The 20,107-nt window shown below is 33.8% G+C and overlaps 1 protein-coding gene across 1 annotated transcript in view; it reads left to right on the plus strand.

Moving 5' to 3' along the window:
* The first annotated feature begins 8,405 nt into the window (after positions 1-8,405).
* The window catches only part of CDH19 (cadherin 19), a 47,228-nt gene continuing 35,526 nt past the window's right edge, over positions 8,406-20,107 (plus strand). The window contains exons 1-3 of the mRNA XM_052660530.1: positions 8,406-8,600; positions 12,112-12,406; positions 18,749-18,868. Coding sequence (XP_052516490.1) covers positions 8,406-8,600; positions 12,112-12,406; positions 18,749-18,868 — 610 coding nt within the window. The remainder of the gene's footprint in view (positions 8,601-12,111; positions 12,407-18,748; positions 18,869-20,107) is intronic.

Below are 20,107 nucleotides of genomic sequence, written 5' to 3' on the forward strand. Positions count from 1 at the left end.
TCAGCTCTGGGTGTCTCTCAGTCTGACACCGTTGACAGCTGCCAACACTCTTCATTCAAAAATGGACCATTATTTGCAACAATTTTTCGTTGCCCTAAAATGTATGACCACTATAGAAAATTTGGAACATGGAAGATTGCAAACAAAGCCATAATAGTTCCTCATTCAAATATGCTTACTGCCACCATTTCATTCTATTTTTATACTGAGTTTCAAACGACAGGGTATTGTATTCCTATCTGTTTTTTTAGGATACAGATGCATGAAATAGTGATAACTTAACTTTTAAATATTTCAATCATACACTTAAGCTGAAAAAAAATAACATAAGGTAGATCAATCATTCAAGTTTAATGGATATTATGTTTTGATAGCTCTAGGTTGTATCAGAGGAAAAAAATGCCACAGATATTTCTAAACTTCAAATGTTAAACCAGTTTCTCTTTCTCCTATCATCTTAACTATCATCATAAAATCTGTGTATTATTTTTCTTTTCTTAGACTTAGTTTAGAAAACCAATTTATGAGAATAATTTATAATGTATCACCTTTTAATTTTGAAACATTTGGTAGCATTCAGTTCAGTCACTCAGTCGTGTCCGACTCTTTGAGACCCCATGAATCGCAGCACGCCAGGCCTCCCTGTCCATCACCATCTCCTGGAGTTCACTCAGACTCACGTCCATCGAGTCAGTGATGCCATCCAGCCATCTCATCCTGGGTCGTCCCCTTCTCCTCCTGCCCCCAATCCCTCCCAGCATCAGAGTCTTTTCCAATGAGTCAGCTCTTCTCAGGAGGTAGCCAAAGTACTGGAGTTTCAGCTTTAGCATCATTTCTTCCAAAGAACACCCAGGGCTGATCTCCTTCAGAATGGACTGGTTGGATCTCCTTGCAGTCCAAGGGACTCTCAAGAGTTTTCTCCAACACCCCAGTTCAAAAGCATCAGTTCTTCGGCACTCAGCCTTCTTCACAGTTCAACTCTCACATCCATACATGACAACTGGAAAAACCATAGCCTTGACTAGACGGACGTTAGTCGGCAAAGTAATGTCTCTGCTTTTGAATATACTGTCTAGGTTGGTCATAACTTTCCTTCCAAGGAGTAAGTGTCTTTTAATTTCATGGCTGCAATCACCATCTGCAGTGATTTTGGAGACCCAAAAAATAAAGTCTGACACTCTTTCCACTGTTTCCCCATCTATTTCCCATGAAGTGATGGGACAGGATGCCATGATCTTCGTTTTCTGAATGTTGAGCTTTAAGCCAACTTTTTCACTCTCCTCTTTCACTTTCATCAAGAGACTTTTTAGCTCCTCTTCACTTTCTGCCATAAGGGTGGTGTCATCTGCATATCTGAGGTTATTGATATTTCTCCTGACAATCTTGATTCCAGCTTGTGTTTCTTCCAGTCCAGCGTTTCTCATGATGTACTCTGCATTTAAGTTAAATAAGCAGGGTGACGATATACAGCCTTGACGTACTCCTTTTCCTATTTGGAACCAGTCTGTTATTCCATGTCCAGTTCTAACTGTTGCTTCCTGACCTGCATACAGATTTCTTAAGAGGCAGGTCAGGTGGTCTGGTGTTCCATGGTGCCTTAATTTGAACTTCAATTTTTTATGCATTTTTTCCTACATAAATCAGTTTATATTTGCCTCTAAGTGGACAAATTTAAAATTTTATTTGAGGTATAAAGTGGTAAAGAATATAGCTGTTAGTTTATAGAGTAAACTAGCTTTTAAATATATACTAAATTTAGACAAATTATTTCCACCGTGTCCATGTATGTGCTCAGTTGTGTCCAATTCTTCATGACCCTGTGGAGTGTAGTCTGCCAGGGTCCTCTGTCCATGGAATTTTCCAGGCAAGAATATTGGAGAAGGTTGCCATTTTTTCTCCAGGAAATCTTCCCAATGAGGAGATCAAACAAGAGTCTTTTGTGTCTCTTGCACTATAGGTGAATTCTTCACCTTTGAGCCATCTGGTATGCCAATTCAGTGGTTGCCCAAATTTTTAATTTCATTAATTTATTATAGAGTTCTGTTTTTTGTATATTTCATCAACTGCTGGTACTAAAATATTTAATACTTTCTGTGCATCATGTTGATTTTATAAATATAAAATAAATTATTGCTATTTTTATTGTTGAAAATATGTTTTAAATACAGTTAAAATACAGTGCAAATACTCATTAACCAATTTCAAGAATATCAATTATCAGGAGGACCAAAAATTGTCAGTTGTTGACCAGAAAAACAATGACAAGCAAAATTAGCAATATTTTTATTTATCATCTAATAACCAATTCATATTAAATATTAGAGATTTATAAAAATGTAAGGATAAGAATGTGTTTATACAAGTCAAGATCTATACAATGTCCTCACTTCACACTTGCTCTTGTATCTTAAACATCTTTTAATCTAGCACAGTGTCGTCTTTAAAACCCTACACTTTTTTGGTCAAACTATTAACATGTTGAAGCCTCCCCTATCCTGTCCCTCTATGTTGTCTCAGAGCACACAGGCTTTGGGTTCCCTGCCTCATATAACAAATTCCCACTGGAACTTTCAATGCAAAAAGACAGACTTTTGGACACAGTGGAGGAAGGGGAGAGTGGGGATCTTCCCCATCCAGAGATCGAACTTGGGTCTTCTGCGTTGCTCATTTATTCTTTACTGTCTGAGCCAGCAGGGAAGCCCTAATGCATATGTTTGAGTGCAAAAGAACAGACTTCTGGATGCAATAGTGGGGAGGAAAAGGTAGGAAGATTTGAGAGAGTAGCATTGAAATTAATCAGATTTTTTTAGCAGCAGTAATGAGGGATAACTGACAGAGCAAACCACACATATTCAAGTTAATTTCGGTTCCTTTGGGATATTTATACTTCTGTGAGACCATAATCACAGTCAAGATAATGAACAAAGCCATCACCTCTCGATTTTCTCTTAAGACCCTTGGTATTCCCTCCTTCTTCTTCTCCAGCTCAATGCTCTCTCAAGAACTTACCTGTTTTCTGTCATTGTAATAGGTTTGAATTTTCTAGAATTGTGTACAGATGGAAACACGCAATCTGAATTATCTTCTGTCAAGCTTCTTTCATTCAGCATAACTATTGGGGATGTTACTTTGTGCATCAATAGTTCATTTATTTTTACTACTGAGCACAATTACACCCCATGGATGTACCACACTTAATACATTGAATTGTTGCTAGGCATTTGATGTGTAGTCAGTTGGGTGATTTTAAATAAAGCTGTTTTAAACATTCTGAAGGAGATCAGCCCTGGGATTTCTTTGGAAGGAATGATGCTAAAGCTGAAACTCCAGTACTTTGGCCACCTCATGTGAAGAGTTGACTTATTAGAAAAGACTCTGATGCTGGGAGGGATTAGGGGCAGGAGGAGAAGGGGACGACAGAGGATGAGATGGCTGGATGGCATCACTGACTCGATGGACGTGAGTCTGAGTGAACTCCAGGAGTTGGTGATGGACATGGAGGCCTGGCGTGCTGCGATTCATGGGGTCGCAGAGCCGGACACGACTGAGCAACTGAACTGAACTGAACTGAAACATTCTGGTAAATATCTTTGCTTAGACATGTAATTTTATTCATCTGGGGCATATATCTGAGAATAGAATGGCTGGGTCATATGGCTGGTGTATATTTAAGTCTTTAACTTAAAAACCTGTTTTCTACACCAGTTGTGCCAGCTTCCATTCTCACCAGCAGCGCGTGAGAACTATATCCCATTTGGTACAGCAATCTATAGTCTTAATTATTTGATGTTGATTGATTGTGCTTTTAATTTTTTTTTTATTCTCAGAGATTTTTATTGTTCAGTTCGCATTTCAATAGAGGAGGCCAGTGTTAACTACTCCGCAGTTATAACTATTTACTTCTCCTTAGTTCTATTGATATTTGCTTCATGTATTCCAAAGCCCTGGTATTAAATTCACTTATGTTTGGGAATGTTAGGCCTATTTGATAAATTTCCTTTTATAGTCTTTGTAAATGCTCTTGTTATGTCAAATGATATAGCTCTTATCTTGAGGTCTTGTTTCTGAGATACTGATACAGCATTTCCGCTAACTTATGATTATTATTTTATGGTACATTTTTCTCCTCCTTGTCCTTACAGCCTATCTGTGTATTTATAATTACATGCTTTGTTTAGTACATTGTTGGATTGTTTTTAAATTCCAAACTGACAAACACTGCATGTTATTTGTAGTGTTTTGTTAATCTCATTTTACTGCAGTGACTTATTTGGTTGAAGTTGCTATACAATCTTGAGTTTACTTCTTCTCCTGCATTCTCCTGTTTATTATTGCACTAATAAACAATTTCTAGAATCTTACTTTCCCTTTCTTGGTCCCATGATATGACATTTTGTTTATTTTCAGTGATTGCTCCGGTGAATTTGGTGTGCATGCATCATTTCTCACAACAGCCTACTTGAGCAATTGCTACAGCACTTTATCTATAATGTAATAAGTTGAATAATAGATAATGTAATTTCCCACATCCCTTTATTTTCACCATTATCAGCACTGATTTTTTTCTACATGTTATATACCATGTAATATTGTTATTAATTTATAAATAATATATATTTTTAAAGTATTAATAAAAATACAAAATAGCCTTTTATATTTATCTATACATATTTAATATTTCCTTCTAATTTGTTATTTTATGTTGGTCCACATGTCCTTCATTCTGAAGAGTTTCCAGTTAATAGTTTTACAGAGCAGTTGTGCTGTTGATTAATTCTAATGTGCTTTATATATTACCTTGATTTTGAAGGATATATAATTATAGGTTGAAAGGTTATCTCTCAGAACTTTATGGGCGTCACTCTCTTTTCATCAGTTATTTCTGATGAGCATTTAATGGACATTCTCATTTTTCCTTTTTTATCTTTGCATTTTATTTTTAGTAATTTTACAATAACATGATTTTCTTTCATTTTTCTCTTACTTGTTTGTTGAGTGTCTTTTTAAGTGTGGTATTGTTCTGCACATTTGAAAAACCATTGGTTATTATTATTTTCTCTCCTTTCTCTTTTGGACTCCAATTTATATAAATGTTATACTATTGGAAATTGTTCCATAGTTATTGAAATTATCTTTATTGTTAAAAATCATTTTTTCTGCTGCTGCTATTATCTCTCTACTTTAATTTGAATAATTTAAAAAATAATCTTTAAAATCAATGGTATTTTCTTCTATAATGTTTGATCTTTTGATATAACCATTTTGATCTTAGATATTAAATCATTCAGTTCTAGGAGTTTCTTTTTTTTTTTTTCTTTCTTTGTTGTGTTTCATTATGTGGTCACTAAAATATTTGATTTAGATGGTTATCATCAATAACTGGCAAAACTTTAAAAGAAAGAGTGATGAGGAAATTAATAATAAATGGTTCAAGTGCCAGTACATGAAGCTAATAATGAAACTTAGGAACAAGAACACATCAAGACTGGAAATAAAATGTGATAAAAGTAAGAAATTTTTGCCTTCAGATATGAAGCAATATTAAATGTAGAGTATCAGTTATGAGTATTGTTGACAAATATGTAAAATTGCATCTAATCAAGATTCTACTAATTTAAAGTGAATAAAGAAATATATTAAACCACTGTGGGGATGCAGTCAGAAAAACCATAATGTGGGAAAATCCATAGGATCAATTACTTTTCTCAACACATAAATGGAAAGAAAAGTTAAATTTAGTGTGATGAGACTTGTGGGTTGAGATTTAACAAATGTCTCAACAAACTACATGGTGTGGAAATAGCTGAATCTTGACTCAAAGATGTTTAAATAATTTTAATTTGAGTATTGTTTGAATATTTGATTGTATTGAAGACATTCTAAAATTTTAGTAGTTAATTTTGATTTTTTAAAAAGGTACACACATACACACATATATACATATGCCATGTGTGCCCAAGTTTGCTTGTGTGTGTAATGAATCATTAAAATGATAGCACATTTCAAAATTTTTTTAATATCAGGAAATAGGGGTGTATACAGATTAAGCAAGACTGATCATGTCTTGATAATTTTGAACCTAAATGATGGCATATAGCTGTTCATTATACTATTTTGTGCTTAAATGTATGAAGATACCATAATATAAAGTTAACTTTGATGGTATTTACCTGACATTTTAAGTGTAATACATATCACTGCTAGTGATAGTTTTCCAAATTTATACAAATTATCTTTTCATAAAGAAAACTGTACTTGTTCCAAATGTTTTCATTGTTCATTGCTATCAGAAATATGTGTTTTATCAATTTCTAAGCAACAGACATAATTAAAATTTCAAATATTGAACATAGGGTAAAATTAATATTTAATTTTTACCACAGGTGAATTTTTTCTTTAGTTTCATTAAGTAAACTTATAACAAAGAATATATCTGCTTGAAGGAATTAGAGAGGGACCATGGAATTCCCATTAACAACAGTATGTTTTTTGTTAATTAGCCTTTTTTAACATCTCTTACTAACAGGAGCCAAAGACCTAAGAAATCTATCAGGGACAATCAAAGATACATGGAGAAAATTCAAACAAGGTCGTATGAAAGACTCCTAACTGAAAAGATTTTATGACTTTTCTGTTGATTAGGGCATTGTTAGATCTGACAAAACTATTTTTCTTCTGTGAAAGTGAAAGTGAAGTCGTGAAGTCGTGTCTGACTCTTTGTGACCCCGTGGACTGTGGACCACCAGGCTCCTTTGTCCATGGGATTCTCCAGGCAAGAATACTGGAGTTGGTTGCCATTTCCTTCTCCAGGGATTTTTCTTCCTTAATCCCAACAAAGCCAATTTGGTTATGTGGAGACTATGTAAATATGGGAAATGAAAAGTTATTCTGTTTCATTTAAAGGTGAGAATTACCAATAATGTCATGGAGAGTTGGTATGATCAGTATCAGGTAAATGGAAAGTTCTAAATGGAAAAGTCCCTAGCTTGTTTTTTGTTTTGTCTTAATTTTTTAAATTCATTTTTATTTATTTATTTTAGTTGGAGGCTAATTACTTTACAATATTGTATTGGTTTTTGCCATATAGTGACATGAATCAGCCATGAGTGTACACGTGTTCCCCATCCTGAACCCCCTCTTCTCTCCCTCCCCATCCCATCCCTCTGGGTCATCCCAATGCACCAGCCCTGAGCACCCTGATTTATGCATCGAACCTGGACTGGCGATCTGTTTCACATATGATAATAAATATGTTTCAATGTTATTCTCTCAAATCATCCCATCCTCACCTTCTATTTAAATACTGAAAGATACCTTTCATCTCCATTTTACTTATTATAAACATTTAGCCATGTTACCCAAGCACTGAAATTTTTATTTTATTTTCTATAAATGGTTTTCTTTCTTTGTTAAGATGAAAAACATTTCTTTGGTATATATTTGCAATATAAAAATATCTTAGAGTTTCTATTTGCAAAGTATTTCATAACATCAAGATTATGAATCAGTATAAAATTTTAAGTCCCCCAGGTCTTAAGCTGAATTTTCTTTTTTTTCTATTTAATTAGCTATGTAAAATATCATAATTTAAGAAACTGAATTGAAAAAGAGAAATGTCACATTTTTACCTGGTTTGATAGTTGATTTAATGGAGTTTGAGTTTTACTGAAATAGAAAGAAGTAAGCAAGTTAAACTTTTAAAAATTTATCAGTGCCAGTTATCAGTCAAGGAGATTGGTAGGGCAACTTTTCCACCTTCAGGCAGATTTATAACAATAACTAGGCAGAAATTTGTAATTGTTCCATTCAAATTATTCCTACAAAATATGATTAACTAGCTTACCTGGAAAATAAATGCATATTTTGTCCCATTTTTACAGATGCAAAAGTTTTATCCTGCCTTCAATAATTCTGTGAGAAAGTGTTTGTTTTGTTTTTAGGTGATTCAGGAGAATTTATTTATTATTTTTTTAGATTTATTTATTCTAATTGGAGGCTAGTTACTTTATAATATTGTAGTGGTTTTTGCCATACATTGACATGAATCTGCCATGGGGGTACACATGTTCCCCATCCTGAACCCCCCTCACCTCCCTCCCCATCCCATCCCTCAGGGTCACCCCAGCACAACAGCCCTGAGCACCCTGCCTCATGCACCGAACCTGGACTGGCGATCTGTTTCACATATGATAATATACATATTTCAGTATTCTCTCACATCATCCCACCCTCACTTTCTGCCACAGAGTCAAAGTGTTGTTTTTTAAATCTCAAAATATTGTTTTATTCTGTTCTCTAGGAATATGGAAGATACGTAAGAGTTGAAAATATTACAAGAGAGCTTAAGAGTTTTGTTTGCAGCACACTATTTCCCCTGAAGAGTACCATTTGGAATCCAGAGCAAAATGAATTGTTGGTTATTGCTGCCTTTTATGTTCGGAATTCCTCTCCTGTGGCCTTGCATTATAGCAGCAGAAAACTCTAAAACAGAGGAGGTGAGGCACCCAGCGGGATCTCACTTGAGAATCAGGCGTGGCTGGATGTGGAACCAGTTTTTTGTACCAGAGGAAATGAATAAGACCAGACATCACATTGGCCAGGTACTGATTTTCTCAAAGTGCTACTGGAAATAACCTTGTAAATCTAATCGAATGAGTTGTGGAGGCTTCAGTATTTGATGAATTTTTCATTTTCTCAGTGGAACTATTAGAAAGGCTCAAACAACAGCATAACTGATTGTTTCATATTTGCAAACACCAAAAATATTCACAAAACTTGAAGAGGAGAGAAAGCTCTGCATTTCAAATTTCACTTTAATCTCTCATGTGAAAATGCAGCCTTTATCAACATCTGGAAATCTGATGGTGTTATTTTTGGTAATGGATCAAAGCAACAGTAATGTTTACCAACAGTATTTAGCTGTATTTTCCATTATGCTAAGTGGCTGTTGATTTACCCCTCATTAATTTTTAATGAAATAGATTAATACCAAATACTTTTACAGTCATGTAGTTTGAAGAACCTACACACTTCATTTGATTAGTGAAATTGAAGTAAAATGAATAATTATTTCACTTCTCTCTATAAAAACATTTTAAGAAAATGTCCTTAATGACACAAAACATTTCCTGTTCATGTTTTCAGTTTTTATTCTTAGTTGATTTTCTTTAAACAGAGGTAATTATAATATCATGTCTTCTTTTCTGTAAGGCTCTTTCTCTGGATGAATGAACTCAAATAAGTTTAACCGCTAATTAAATAGCACTAAAATTTAATTGGGCCCAAAGGGTGAAGCACTCAAAATTCATTAACTCCCTCCTTCTAGCCCTTTCAAACGAACTTCTGTGTTAGTGTGTTGTCTGGATTCCACATGAGTTCATCTAGCCCATCGGCCCAATATATGAGTACATTCAACCAATGACCTTGGTTAAGATTTTAGGCCAATTTCAGTCATTGGTGTGTGTGTGTGTGTGTGTGTGTGTGTGTGTGTATCTGGTATAAGTAATATTTCTCACGCCTTTTTTGACTTTTAGTAGTAAGGCTCTAAGGGAAGTGCATCAGTGCAATCAAAATGAGGACTAGTGATGTGATTAATTCACATTTTCTCATTTCTTTTTTTGCTTCTGCTCACTACAGATAACTTTTATTTCCTCCTTTCATATAGCATTTAGCTTTTTCATTCTGTAAAAATATTTATGAAAATATTCTAACAGATATCTTTCCTCTAAACAACCTCATTAGGCTTAAATGGTAACTGTTTAAAGGAGAGTAATCGTGCATATTTACATGTTTGTAGTGACAGAGCTGGTAAAAAGACAATGTAGCTGATATGTCCAAAAATCACTTTCTTTTTGATCAGTTTGTTAAAAGGGGTTAAAATTTGGAAGCACAATTAAGTAAAGAGTTAGTCAAATAAGATTTTCCAAATTGATAGTAAATACATAATTGCAAACATGGTTTTGAATGGAAAAATAGAAAATGTATAATCATGAAATTGAAATGTGTTTAACTTATGCATTTTGTGACATAAATAGGAAGATGTTGAAATTATGGTTTTTTCAATTAAATCTGAATCCTAAAAAGAGCAAGCTCACTGATCTATGACAATCAAACTGAATATACTAGAAATGCATTTATCCATGACCAAATCTGACTTTCCTTGATCGTGATATTCAAACTATATTGAAATGATATTGGAAACCAGGGCATGTGATTCTTCTCATTTCTAATACTTATTTTAGAAAATACATTTGTTTTCCTTAATTTCTTATCATTAGGGGATGTGGACTTCACTTTTATTAATAATTAAGGACTTTCAAAATTTAAAAGCTGTAATTCTTTTTTCATTATTTCCAATTTGTTTCTTTTATTGTAAAATAATGATTCAAGACAGCATTATAATATTAAATTATTCATTTTGCTATCTTGAGATATTCTCCCCACATAAAAAAATGTATTAATTAGTCCAGAATAATGATACATTGTACCTTGAGCTGTCAGAAAAATTATGAAATTAAGCTTGTGTCTATTGGTTTACTGTATATATTTTCAGAGAAGCTCTTACTCTGAAGAAGGGCATATTCATAAATAGTGCTCCCCAGCTGGCACAGTGGTAAAGAATCCACCTGCCAATGCAGTAGATATGAGTTCGATCCCTGGGTCAGGAAGATCCCCTAGAGGAGGAAATAGCAAACCACACCAGTATTCTTGCCTGGAAAATTCCATGTACAGAGGAGAACATGAACACACCAGTATTCTTGCCTGGAATAAGATGGACAGAGGAACCTGGTGGGCTATATTCCATGAGGTCACAAGGAGTCATACATGAATGAGCACACACACACATTCAAACACTGGAATATGAATAAGGAATCAAGAAAACCATGGATTCACGACAATTAGGAGGTTACTCTCTAATGCTTCTTTTCTTCATGTAAAATAAGTTAGATATGAAAAGTCACGTAGTATTATCTATGTCATAACCTTTTTTAACATATAAAATTCAAAATTTCATTAACACTAGGATGAATAAGATATTTAGTGAGAGCCAAAGAATAGGCACATTTGAGAATTAAGTGGACTGTATTGGAAAGAAAGAATTAGATCTAATTTGGCTTAAATTTGAGGACTAAAAGACCATGTTTGTAAGAGGGGAGGGGCTGTGTAGGCGAGGGTCTGGGGTCAAACAGGGCTTTGGTCCAAATCATAATTCAACCCCCAAACCATAAAACTCTGTGAACGTTTTTATATTTTTAAATCTCACTTCTCTTCTCTATTCAAAGAATTTATTAAATCAACAATATGTATTTTACAATATTAGTATGAGAATTAATTGAAAAAACTAATATAAAGCAATTTTCAGATTTTATGGATGATTGAGATTATTATCATAGTCTCAACATGCTCCCTAATTTTCTTGCTAATATTTCCATGTCTTCTATGTGTTTTTAGCCTAGAGATAGAACATCACTATTTAAATTTATGTAAGTCATTATCTCTTTAACTGTCTCTAGATCCCTATCTAATATAAATATTTGAGAGTATGGTTTTAATGACCAAAAATGTAATCATCTGAGTAAACATGAACTGACTGTGTTGTGCATAATGTATAAAAGAGACTTTGTTTTTCAATCATTATCGTTTCTAATTGGAATCATCTATTTAGAGTAATAAAATTTGTATACTGCTTTACAGTGAAATTTCAGAGTCATCTTCCTGGTGATAGATTTTAATCTTAAATTTAACATTTCACCTCATCTAATATGCGAAGAGTTGACTAATTGGAAAAGACTCTGATGCTGGGAGGGATTGGGGGCAGGAGGAGAAGGGGACAACAGAGGGTGAGATGGCTGGATGGAATCACTGACTCGATGGACGTGAGTCTGAGTGAACTCCGGGAGTTGGTGATGGACAGGGAGGCCTGGCGTGCTGCGATTCATGGGGTCGCAAAGAGTCGGACATGACTGAGTGACTGAACTGAACTGAATACGATATGGGAATTATATGAAATTATTAGTTTGGAGAATAATTAACAAACATGAAAATGAAACAGGTAAAATATATCTATTTTAACATATCTAGACAGTAAATTATCTCTCTTTGCACTTGCAGCTAAGATCTGATTTAGACAATGGAAACAACTCTTTCCAGTACAAGCTTTTGGGAGTTGGAGCTGGAAATATTTTTGCCATTGATGAAAGAACAGGTGACATATATGCTGTAGAGAAGCTTGATAGAGAGGAACGGTCCCTCTACACTCTCAGAGCCCAGGTAATCGACACCACTACTGGAAGGGCTGTGGAACCTGAGTCTGAATTTGTCATCAGAGTGTCGGATATCAATGACAATGAACCAAAATTCCTAGATGAACCTTATGAGGCCATTGTACCAGAGATGTCTCCAGAAGGTATTGCATATTAATTTACATCAAAGATGTACCTGTTAACAATGAAAACAAATTTAAAATTTCAAGCATATGTTTTGAACATGAATTATTTAAAGTTCTACCTGGGTATTTCCTTCTGCAAATCTGTTAAGTAAAATATTTGAAAAATTTGACTATACACTAAAATTTTATAAGCAATAATACTATTTATTATTAGGTAATTTGTCTTGTTAAAATATAATTTCAGTCTTCAATAAAAAATGGTTAAACATGTTTCAGTGATACATGAAATTATTTAACTTGTTCACTTATTAGTTTCTTCAATATAAGAATTTACTTTCCAAAATATACTTTTGAATCTCAAAAAAAAAAAAAAAAATAACATCGTCTCCATTTAAAAATACGAGAAACCATTTTATAAGACAAAAATCTATAATCATCCAAACGAGGGATCATGAAAACTAAAAACAAAACAGTTGAAGATCTCTGTGTAGCCACATCCATTTTTAATTTCTTTTTCAAACCCAATATCATTTTAATAAATACTTTAATTATAAATACTTGTAAAGGAAAATGCTTTCCGTGAGATATAATAATTGACTGCCTTGGAAATCAGACTTGTTTCCAATAGGGGGAAAATTATCATACAATCATACAAAATTTGTCCACTCTTTTTCTGTCAGAAAATTGTAACAAAACAACAAATAGTATATAATTTTTAATTCATAAAATGTATTTAATTGTGATAAATGATTTTATTTAAGTGTAATTCAATAATGATTTTTAAATTATGCTAAGGTGCTTTAAAACTGCCTTATCTGAATTTGATCCATTATCCAGCATGTCTAAAAATGTAGATTCCATAATATACTTTGCTGATTCTTCACCCTTTAACAACTAGCAATTCAAAGACCCATTTCTACATGTATTCAGAACATAGATTTTTAACACCAGCATAAACAAATTGAGCTGTGTAAATGGGCTTCCCTGGTGGCTCAGAGGTTAAAGCGTCTGCTTCCAATGTGGGAGACCTGGGTTTGATCCCTGGGTCGGGAAGATCCCCTGGAGAAGGAAATGGCAACCCACTCCAGTATTCTTGAAGATCTCCTGGAGAAGGCAATGGCAACCCACTCCAGTATTCTTGCCTGGAGAATCCCATGGACGGAGGAGCCTGGTAGGCTACAGTCCACGGGGTCGCAAAGAGTCAGACACGACTAAGCGACTTCACCTCACCTCAATATATATCAAGGCCAATTATCCTTAGATATAAATGATGAATTAGTATTGTCCTGTCTGATCACCAGGCAGAGATACATTTCTTTTTCTCCTTCCATCCTTCTCACCCTCCTTCTCCTTTTCCTCCTAGCTCTTTTCTTTTCCTTCTTCAATAAATAGATGTTATAGATCTAACATGTTCTAGGAATTTCTTGTGAGACTGGGGATTTGGTTGTAAAGGAAACATATGAAGTCATTGCTAGTTAACAGACCTTATATTTTAATTATAGTGTACAAACTGTAAGCAACTATTTTAAAGAAGTCAGGTAATATTTGACCTTATATGTTATTAAACTGTTAAATATGAGCAAAATATGATGATGGCTAATTGACTGGACAAAGTGGGGTCATTTAGGAAGTAATATTTAAAGAAAATGATCCAAAGTGGCCAGCCATGCCATGGTCTGGGAAAAAAATTCCCATGGCACAGTGAAGAGAGCTGCAGAGCACATGGCAATGGATGAGATCTCCTTGGTGAAGAATGTAGGTAGGGAAAAGGAAAATATACAGGGTGACAGAACCGCTAGATATAAAGGAGTTGACTGGTGAAGGAGAATCAGTGGAATTAGACAGTCATATAAGAAAAGAAAGACATGAGAAGCAATGTTGCAAAAGAAGAGATCCTACAACTGCATGGAAGCTGCTGTGAGGTTGAATAAAATCAACAGAGAAGAGTGATTTTTTTTCCAAGCTTTTGTACAAGTTTACATGTAAATTTACATACACGAAATAAGTTTTTGCCAGACAATATGTCTGATAAAGTGGACAAAGTCAAATATCATCTTAAATTTTATTTTCATAAAGTCCTTTGCAACAACTACCTTGAAGATTAAGAGGCTATTCAGAACAACCAAGTTGATTTAAATATTGCATTTTTGAGAAAATCTCTAAAGGATAATATAGGAAAACAATATCAACTATCAATGTAATGGATAGAACGCAGACTTACTATATTACATACTTTGTTGTTATAAACTGCTTCCCAGGTGGCACTAGTGGTAAAGAACCTTCCTGCCAATGCTGGAGACATAAGGACACAGGTTTTTATATTACATGCTATGTTGTAAGTTTATTAAAGGATTAAGTAAACTGAGAAATTGCTCTTATTAAAATCTGAGAAAGTGATTTTTTGTAATTATACTTTCTTCGCATAACGAGATAGATAAAAATTGATTTAAGAGATCTTTAGACTACAAGAGTCCAATCATTGTGTCTTTGCATTTACAATTAGTTTAGTCATCTGTGACCAAGCTGTGGTGACAGCTCAGAAATTCAGTGACCTTTAGCTCCAGTCACCAAGCGAAGGCTTTCCCTCTCTCTGGTATACATTCCTTGCTAATTGAACTTCAAGAAGTTATTCAATTTAATTTTTTAAGAGTTTCCATAAATTACCCAATTCTAATTGTAGAGTGGTGTCATAAGATAGAATAATAGGACATAAGGGTGAGAGAATTCAGTGTACACATATACAGGTTTTGGGTTATTACTCCTTCCCTTAGCACACAATTTTCATGATCATTCTGCATTGTCACAGTAGTTCTAAGCAGGGTGATCAGCTCTCCAGTTCTACCACGGACCACCCTACTCACACCTATATATATATATTTGCAACTTGTACTAGAAGCATTTGTCACTGATTTTTAATTTTTTTAAAAAATATTAATTCTTGCATTACAATAAGCCAGAGTAAATTTTGTAGACATCTATTGTTTTACTTCCAGTTTCTTTCAGAATGTGTGAGACATATGGGCAGTGAATGTAGTTCTTTTTAAGACATGATTAAATCTGAATGAGGGCCATATGATAAAACACAGTTAATCTGAGAAACTGATCCAATGATCCAAATGTGGATGAAGGATATCCTGATGATATACTTCAGGTAAAAATAGTCTGCATATGATATCTTTCATTAATGTACATATAGGTCATTTATCCTTTAAAAATATATTTATTTCTAATATAATTTAGAGAGAATTTAATTTTTGACCTATTAATGTTGTAGAGTCAACCTTATCAGTTTTAGTGAGAGTACACAAAAATGTTGATTAAATGAGTAAATAGAGGCTAAACAGTTTAGATTATATATATGACATACACCATGCTTTATACACTGATTGAGTAATACACATGAAATATAATACTCAATCACCAAGTGTCTGTTATCTATCTTTACTGATATTATAAGGAAAGGGACACTTTAAACAATCATTGATTGTTTCCATGAAAGACATATCAGTGGCCTCGTGGTGATTTTGTCAACATTCTGTGTACTGTATAACATTCCTAACTTCGAGCTCTTCATGACCCAGATAACCACAATGGTGTGATTACTCAAGTAGAGCCAGACATCCTGGAATGAAAAGACAAGTGGGCCTTAGGAAGCATCACTAGGAACAAAGCTAATGGAGGTGATGGAATTCTGATTGAGCTACTTCAAATCCTAAAAGATGATGCTGTGAAAGTGCTGCACTCAATAGGCCAGCAAATCTGGAAAATGTACCAGTGGCCACAGGACTGGAAAAAGTCAGTTTTCACTCCAATCCCAAAGAAAGGCAATGCCAAAGAATGTTCAAACCACTACACAATTGCACCCATCTCACTCGCTAGCAAAGTAATGCTCAAAATTCTCCAAGCCAGGATACAACAGAATGTGAACCATGAGCTTCCAGATGTTCAAGCTGGATTTAGAAAAGGCAGTGGAACCAGAGATCAAATTGTCAGCATCCATTGGATCATGAAAAAAGCAAGAGAGTTCCAGAAAAACATCTACTTTTGCTTTATTGACTACAGCAAAACGTTTGACTGTGTGGATCACAACAAACTTTGGAAAATCTTCAAGAGATGGGAATGCCAAACCACCTGACCTGCATCCTGATAAATCTATATGCAGGTCAAGAAGCAACAGTTAAAACTGGACATGGAACAACAGACTGGTTCCAAATAGGGAAAGGAGTACATCAAGGCTGTATATATTTCTCCTGCTTATTTAACTTATATGCAAATAACATCATGCAAAATGCTGGGCTGGAAGAAGCACAAGCTAGAATCAAGATTGCCTGGAAAAATACCAATAATCTCATATATGCAGATGACACCACCCTTTTGGCACAAAGTGAAGAAAAACTAAAGAGCTTCTTGATGAAAGTGAAAGGGGAGGGTGAAAAAGTAGGCTCAAAACTTAACATTCAGAAAACTAAGATCAAGGTATGCTGTTCCATCACTTCATGAAAAATAGATGGGGAAACAATGGAAACAGTAGCAAACTGTATTTTGGGGGGCTCCAAAATCACTGCAGATGGTGATTGCAGCTGTGAAATTAAAAGACACTTGCTCCTCGGAAGAAAAGTTATGACAAACCTAGACGGCATATTAAAAAGCAGAGACATTACTTTGCCAACAAAGGTCCATCTAGTCAAAGCTAAGGTTTCTTCAGTGGTCATGTATGGATGTGAAAGTTGGACTATGAAGAAAGCTGAGTGCCGAAGAATTGATGCTTTTGAACTGTGATGTTGGAGAAGACTCTTGAGAGTCCCTTGGACAGGAAGGAGATCCAACCAGCCAATTCTAAAGGAAATCAGTCTTAAATATTCATTGGAAGGACTGATGCTGAAGCTAAAGCTCCAGTACTTTGGGCACCTGAAGAATGAACTCATTGGAAAAGACCCTGATGCTGGGGAATATTGAAGGCAGGAGGAGAAGGGGTCGACAGAGGATGAAACGGTTGGATGGCATCATTGATGCAATGGACATAAGTTTGGGTAGGCTCCAGGAGCTGGTGATGGACAGGAAAGACGGGCGAGGTGCAATCCATGGGATCTCAAACAGTTGGACACGACTGAGCGACTGAACTGAACTGCAAGTCAATGTACAATTTCTCTTATACATGACAATTTCTCACAGAAAATATACAAAATACTATTAAATGATGTGTATTTCTTAATTGCTTCAATGCTTATTTATGATTACTGTTTATGTTACTTTACTATTTTTGAAGATTTCTTCAGTTTTTTAATTACTGATTAAGAACTTATACAGGCTTGCTTCTCTCTACTGACTTTTTTAGAAAAAACATTTAGAAAATATTTAAAGCTTTTAAAGTTAATTAATCTGTATTTAATGAAATGTTATGTCTATAAAACTGAAACAGAAGGAAAGAAAGACAGAAACTGAAAAAAATATAATCAGATAATTAGAGTGATGGTAGAATTGACCATTCCTAAAGTCCTTCTAAATTTTATAGCTGATGTTTACAAATTATGAGTCAGAATAAAGCAAGACTTTATGAAATTTATTTTAGAAGTTCTGCCTCAAATTTGTATCATCTTAATTTATTTTACATTTATTATTTTCATGGTAAAACACAGAACACAGAGCTTCAAAAATCTGTGTTTCCAACAAGACTCATAATGCTAGATTCCATATTTACATAAAAATCATTAGAAAGCACCATTAAATAAAGATATTTAAGTTAACCACTGATTTTGAACATACAAGTATTTATTTCCCATGAATTTTATTGATTGTTACTAAATTAGATTAAGAACGCTTACCTTATCAAGCTGGTAGATTTTTACATTGCACTTTAAAAGAAAATTCATTAAAGTAGGCATTTTGTTGAAGGGAATGATATTAGCCATATAATTCTGCTTATTTTCAGCTTGACATTATGTCAAGATCATTTTAATAACATTTATTAATATTTTTAAATTCTATAATTTTTGAAGAACTGGTTACAATATGGTTTTTGAAGAAAAACTGCTTTTAAATCTCCCTTCGATTACTCCACTAATAAAACATCTTTGAATAATCCTTAATTATATATTTTAGTGGGTTATTTAATATTTAGGTTGCATTAGATCTACACATTTAAAATTCTATATTGTATTTGGGAATAAGGGCTATTTTTTAATAAAGTTATATTTTCTTGTCTAAACAAAAGTATATTTGTTTCACAATTTATAAAAAGGAGGGCAGGTCTTTCATTGCATATCATCATCTTTCTTGCTAAAGAAAGAATCTTAGAGAACTAGGATCCATTTTTCAAAAATCAGAGTCTTAATTTCTTGTAACTATTTATGTTCTCTTCAGGAACATTAGTAACCCAGGTGACAGCAAGTGATGCTGATGATCCTTCAAGTGGCAATAATGCTCGTCTTGTGTACAGCTTACTACAAGGCCAACCATATTTCTCCATTGAACCAACAACAGGTATTCCTGGATGAAATAACATGCAATTCAACATGATTCTAAGTTGGCAAACATCAGAGCAAAAATTCCCTGCCTACAAATGTGTTGTAAAGTGGACCAAATGTTTCCATAAACAAGGAGGTTGTAATGTAATCTTAAGCATTTAATTATTTTTATTTTTTAGCTGATTTTTCTAAGGTTGAGAGATTAGATTTTTCACATCCATACCACAAATGATTTGTGTATGGATTATAAAGCATACCTAAGGATTATTACATTTTAAAAATATGGGAAAGAGACATTTACAAACAATTGACAAAAAAGTTGATACAAAGAAAGCCTGCAAGCTTATTAAAATTGTGCAACCTTAGTAGTCATCATGGAAATGCAAATTAAAATCACAGAGTTCCACCTGTACACCCAGCCAGAGTGTTATGTACTTTTGATTTACATGAATGTAGCATTTGATTTTTCTATCCGTGCTTCTTCAATTTCTGTTAATCAATTGAATACTTTATAAAATAAATAAAAGTTTTCTATATCTATTGAACATATAAGATTTATAAACATTGGTCATTTAACAAGTATGATTTCTTTGGTCACTGCAAAGATTAAATACACATAAAGAAGTTTATATTCTCTAAAGATGAAAAAAAGAAGTACCTAACTAACCACCCAAAAATGTGGCAAGTGCCAAAAGGAGTAAAATTCTACGTTTGTTAATGAGACAAGTATTATATCCATCTCAATGACATGGAAAGGTTTAAGCAATTAAAGCAGATGTTGGGTCTTTAAGCATTTCTTATCGATTCATTCATTTAGCAAATACTAAATATCTTACCTTTTATCAATCAGGTCTCTTGTGAGAATCAGATTTTGAAAAGTATGATTTGAGTGACTATATTCTGAATTCTCTCAGGATAATGCCTAGTTTCTATTATCCTGAATGTACAAGTTAAAGTTATTTTACTATATGCAATGAATGGATGCCTTAAGACATTTGATTTTCACTCCCTTACATGAGCTTGGTTGAGAAGGGTCAAATATGTAACAGGCATTGTGTTTACAACATTGCAATATTAAAAAAAAATAATAAAAAGGAAGCAACTGGAATTCTTTCCTCTTGTAATTTAAATATAAATATTAAACATTTGCGTATTGATAAATACATGCATTTAGTTTGTGTATATCATGAAGTAAAATAAACAAGGGTCAATAGAAGAAAGTAAGCACTATTTCATATTGTCTGGCAAGGCAGAA

The sequence above is a fragment of the Budorcas taxicolor genome, chromosome 22 (genome assembly GCF_023091745.1).
Source record: "Budorcas taxicolor isolate Tak-1 chromosome 22, Takin1.1, whole genome shotgun sequence".
Taxonomy (NCBI): domain Eukaryota; kingdom Metazoa; phylum Chordata; class Mammalia; order Artiodactyla; family Bovidae; genus Budorcas; species Budorcas taxicolor.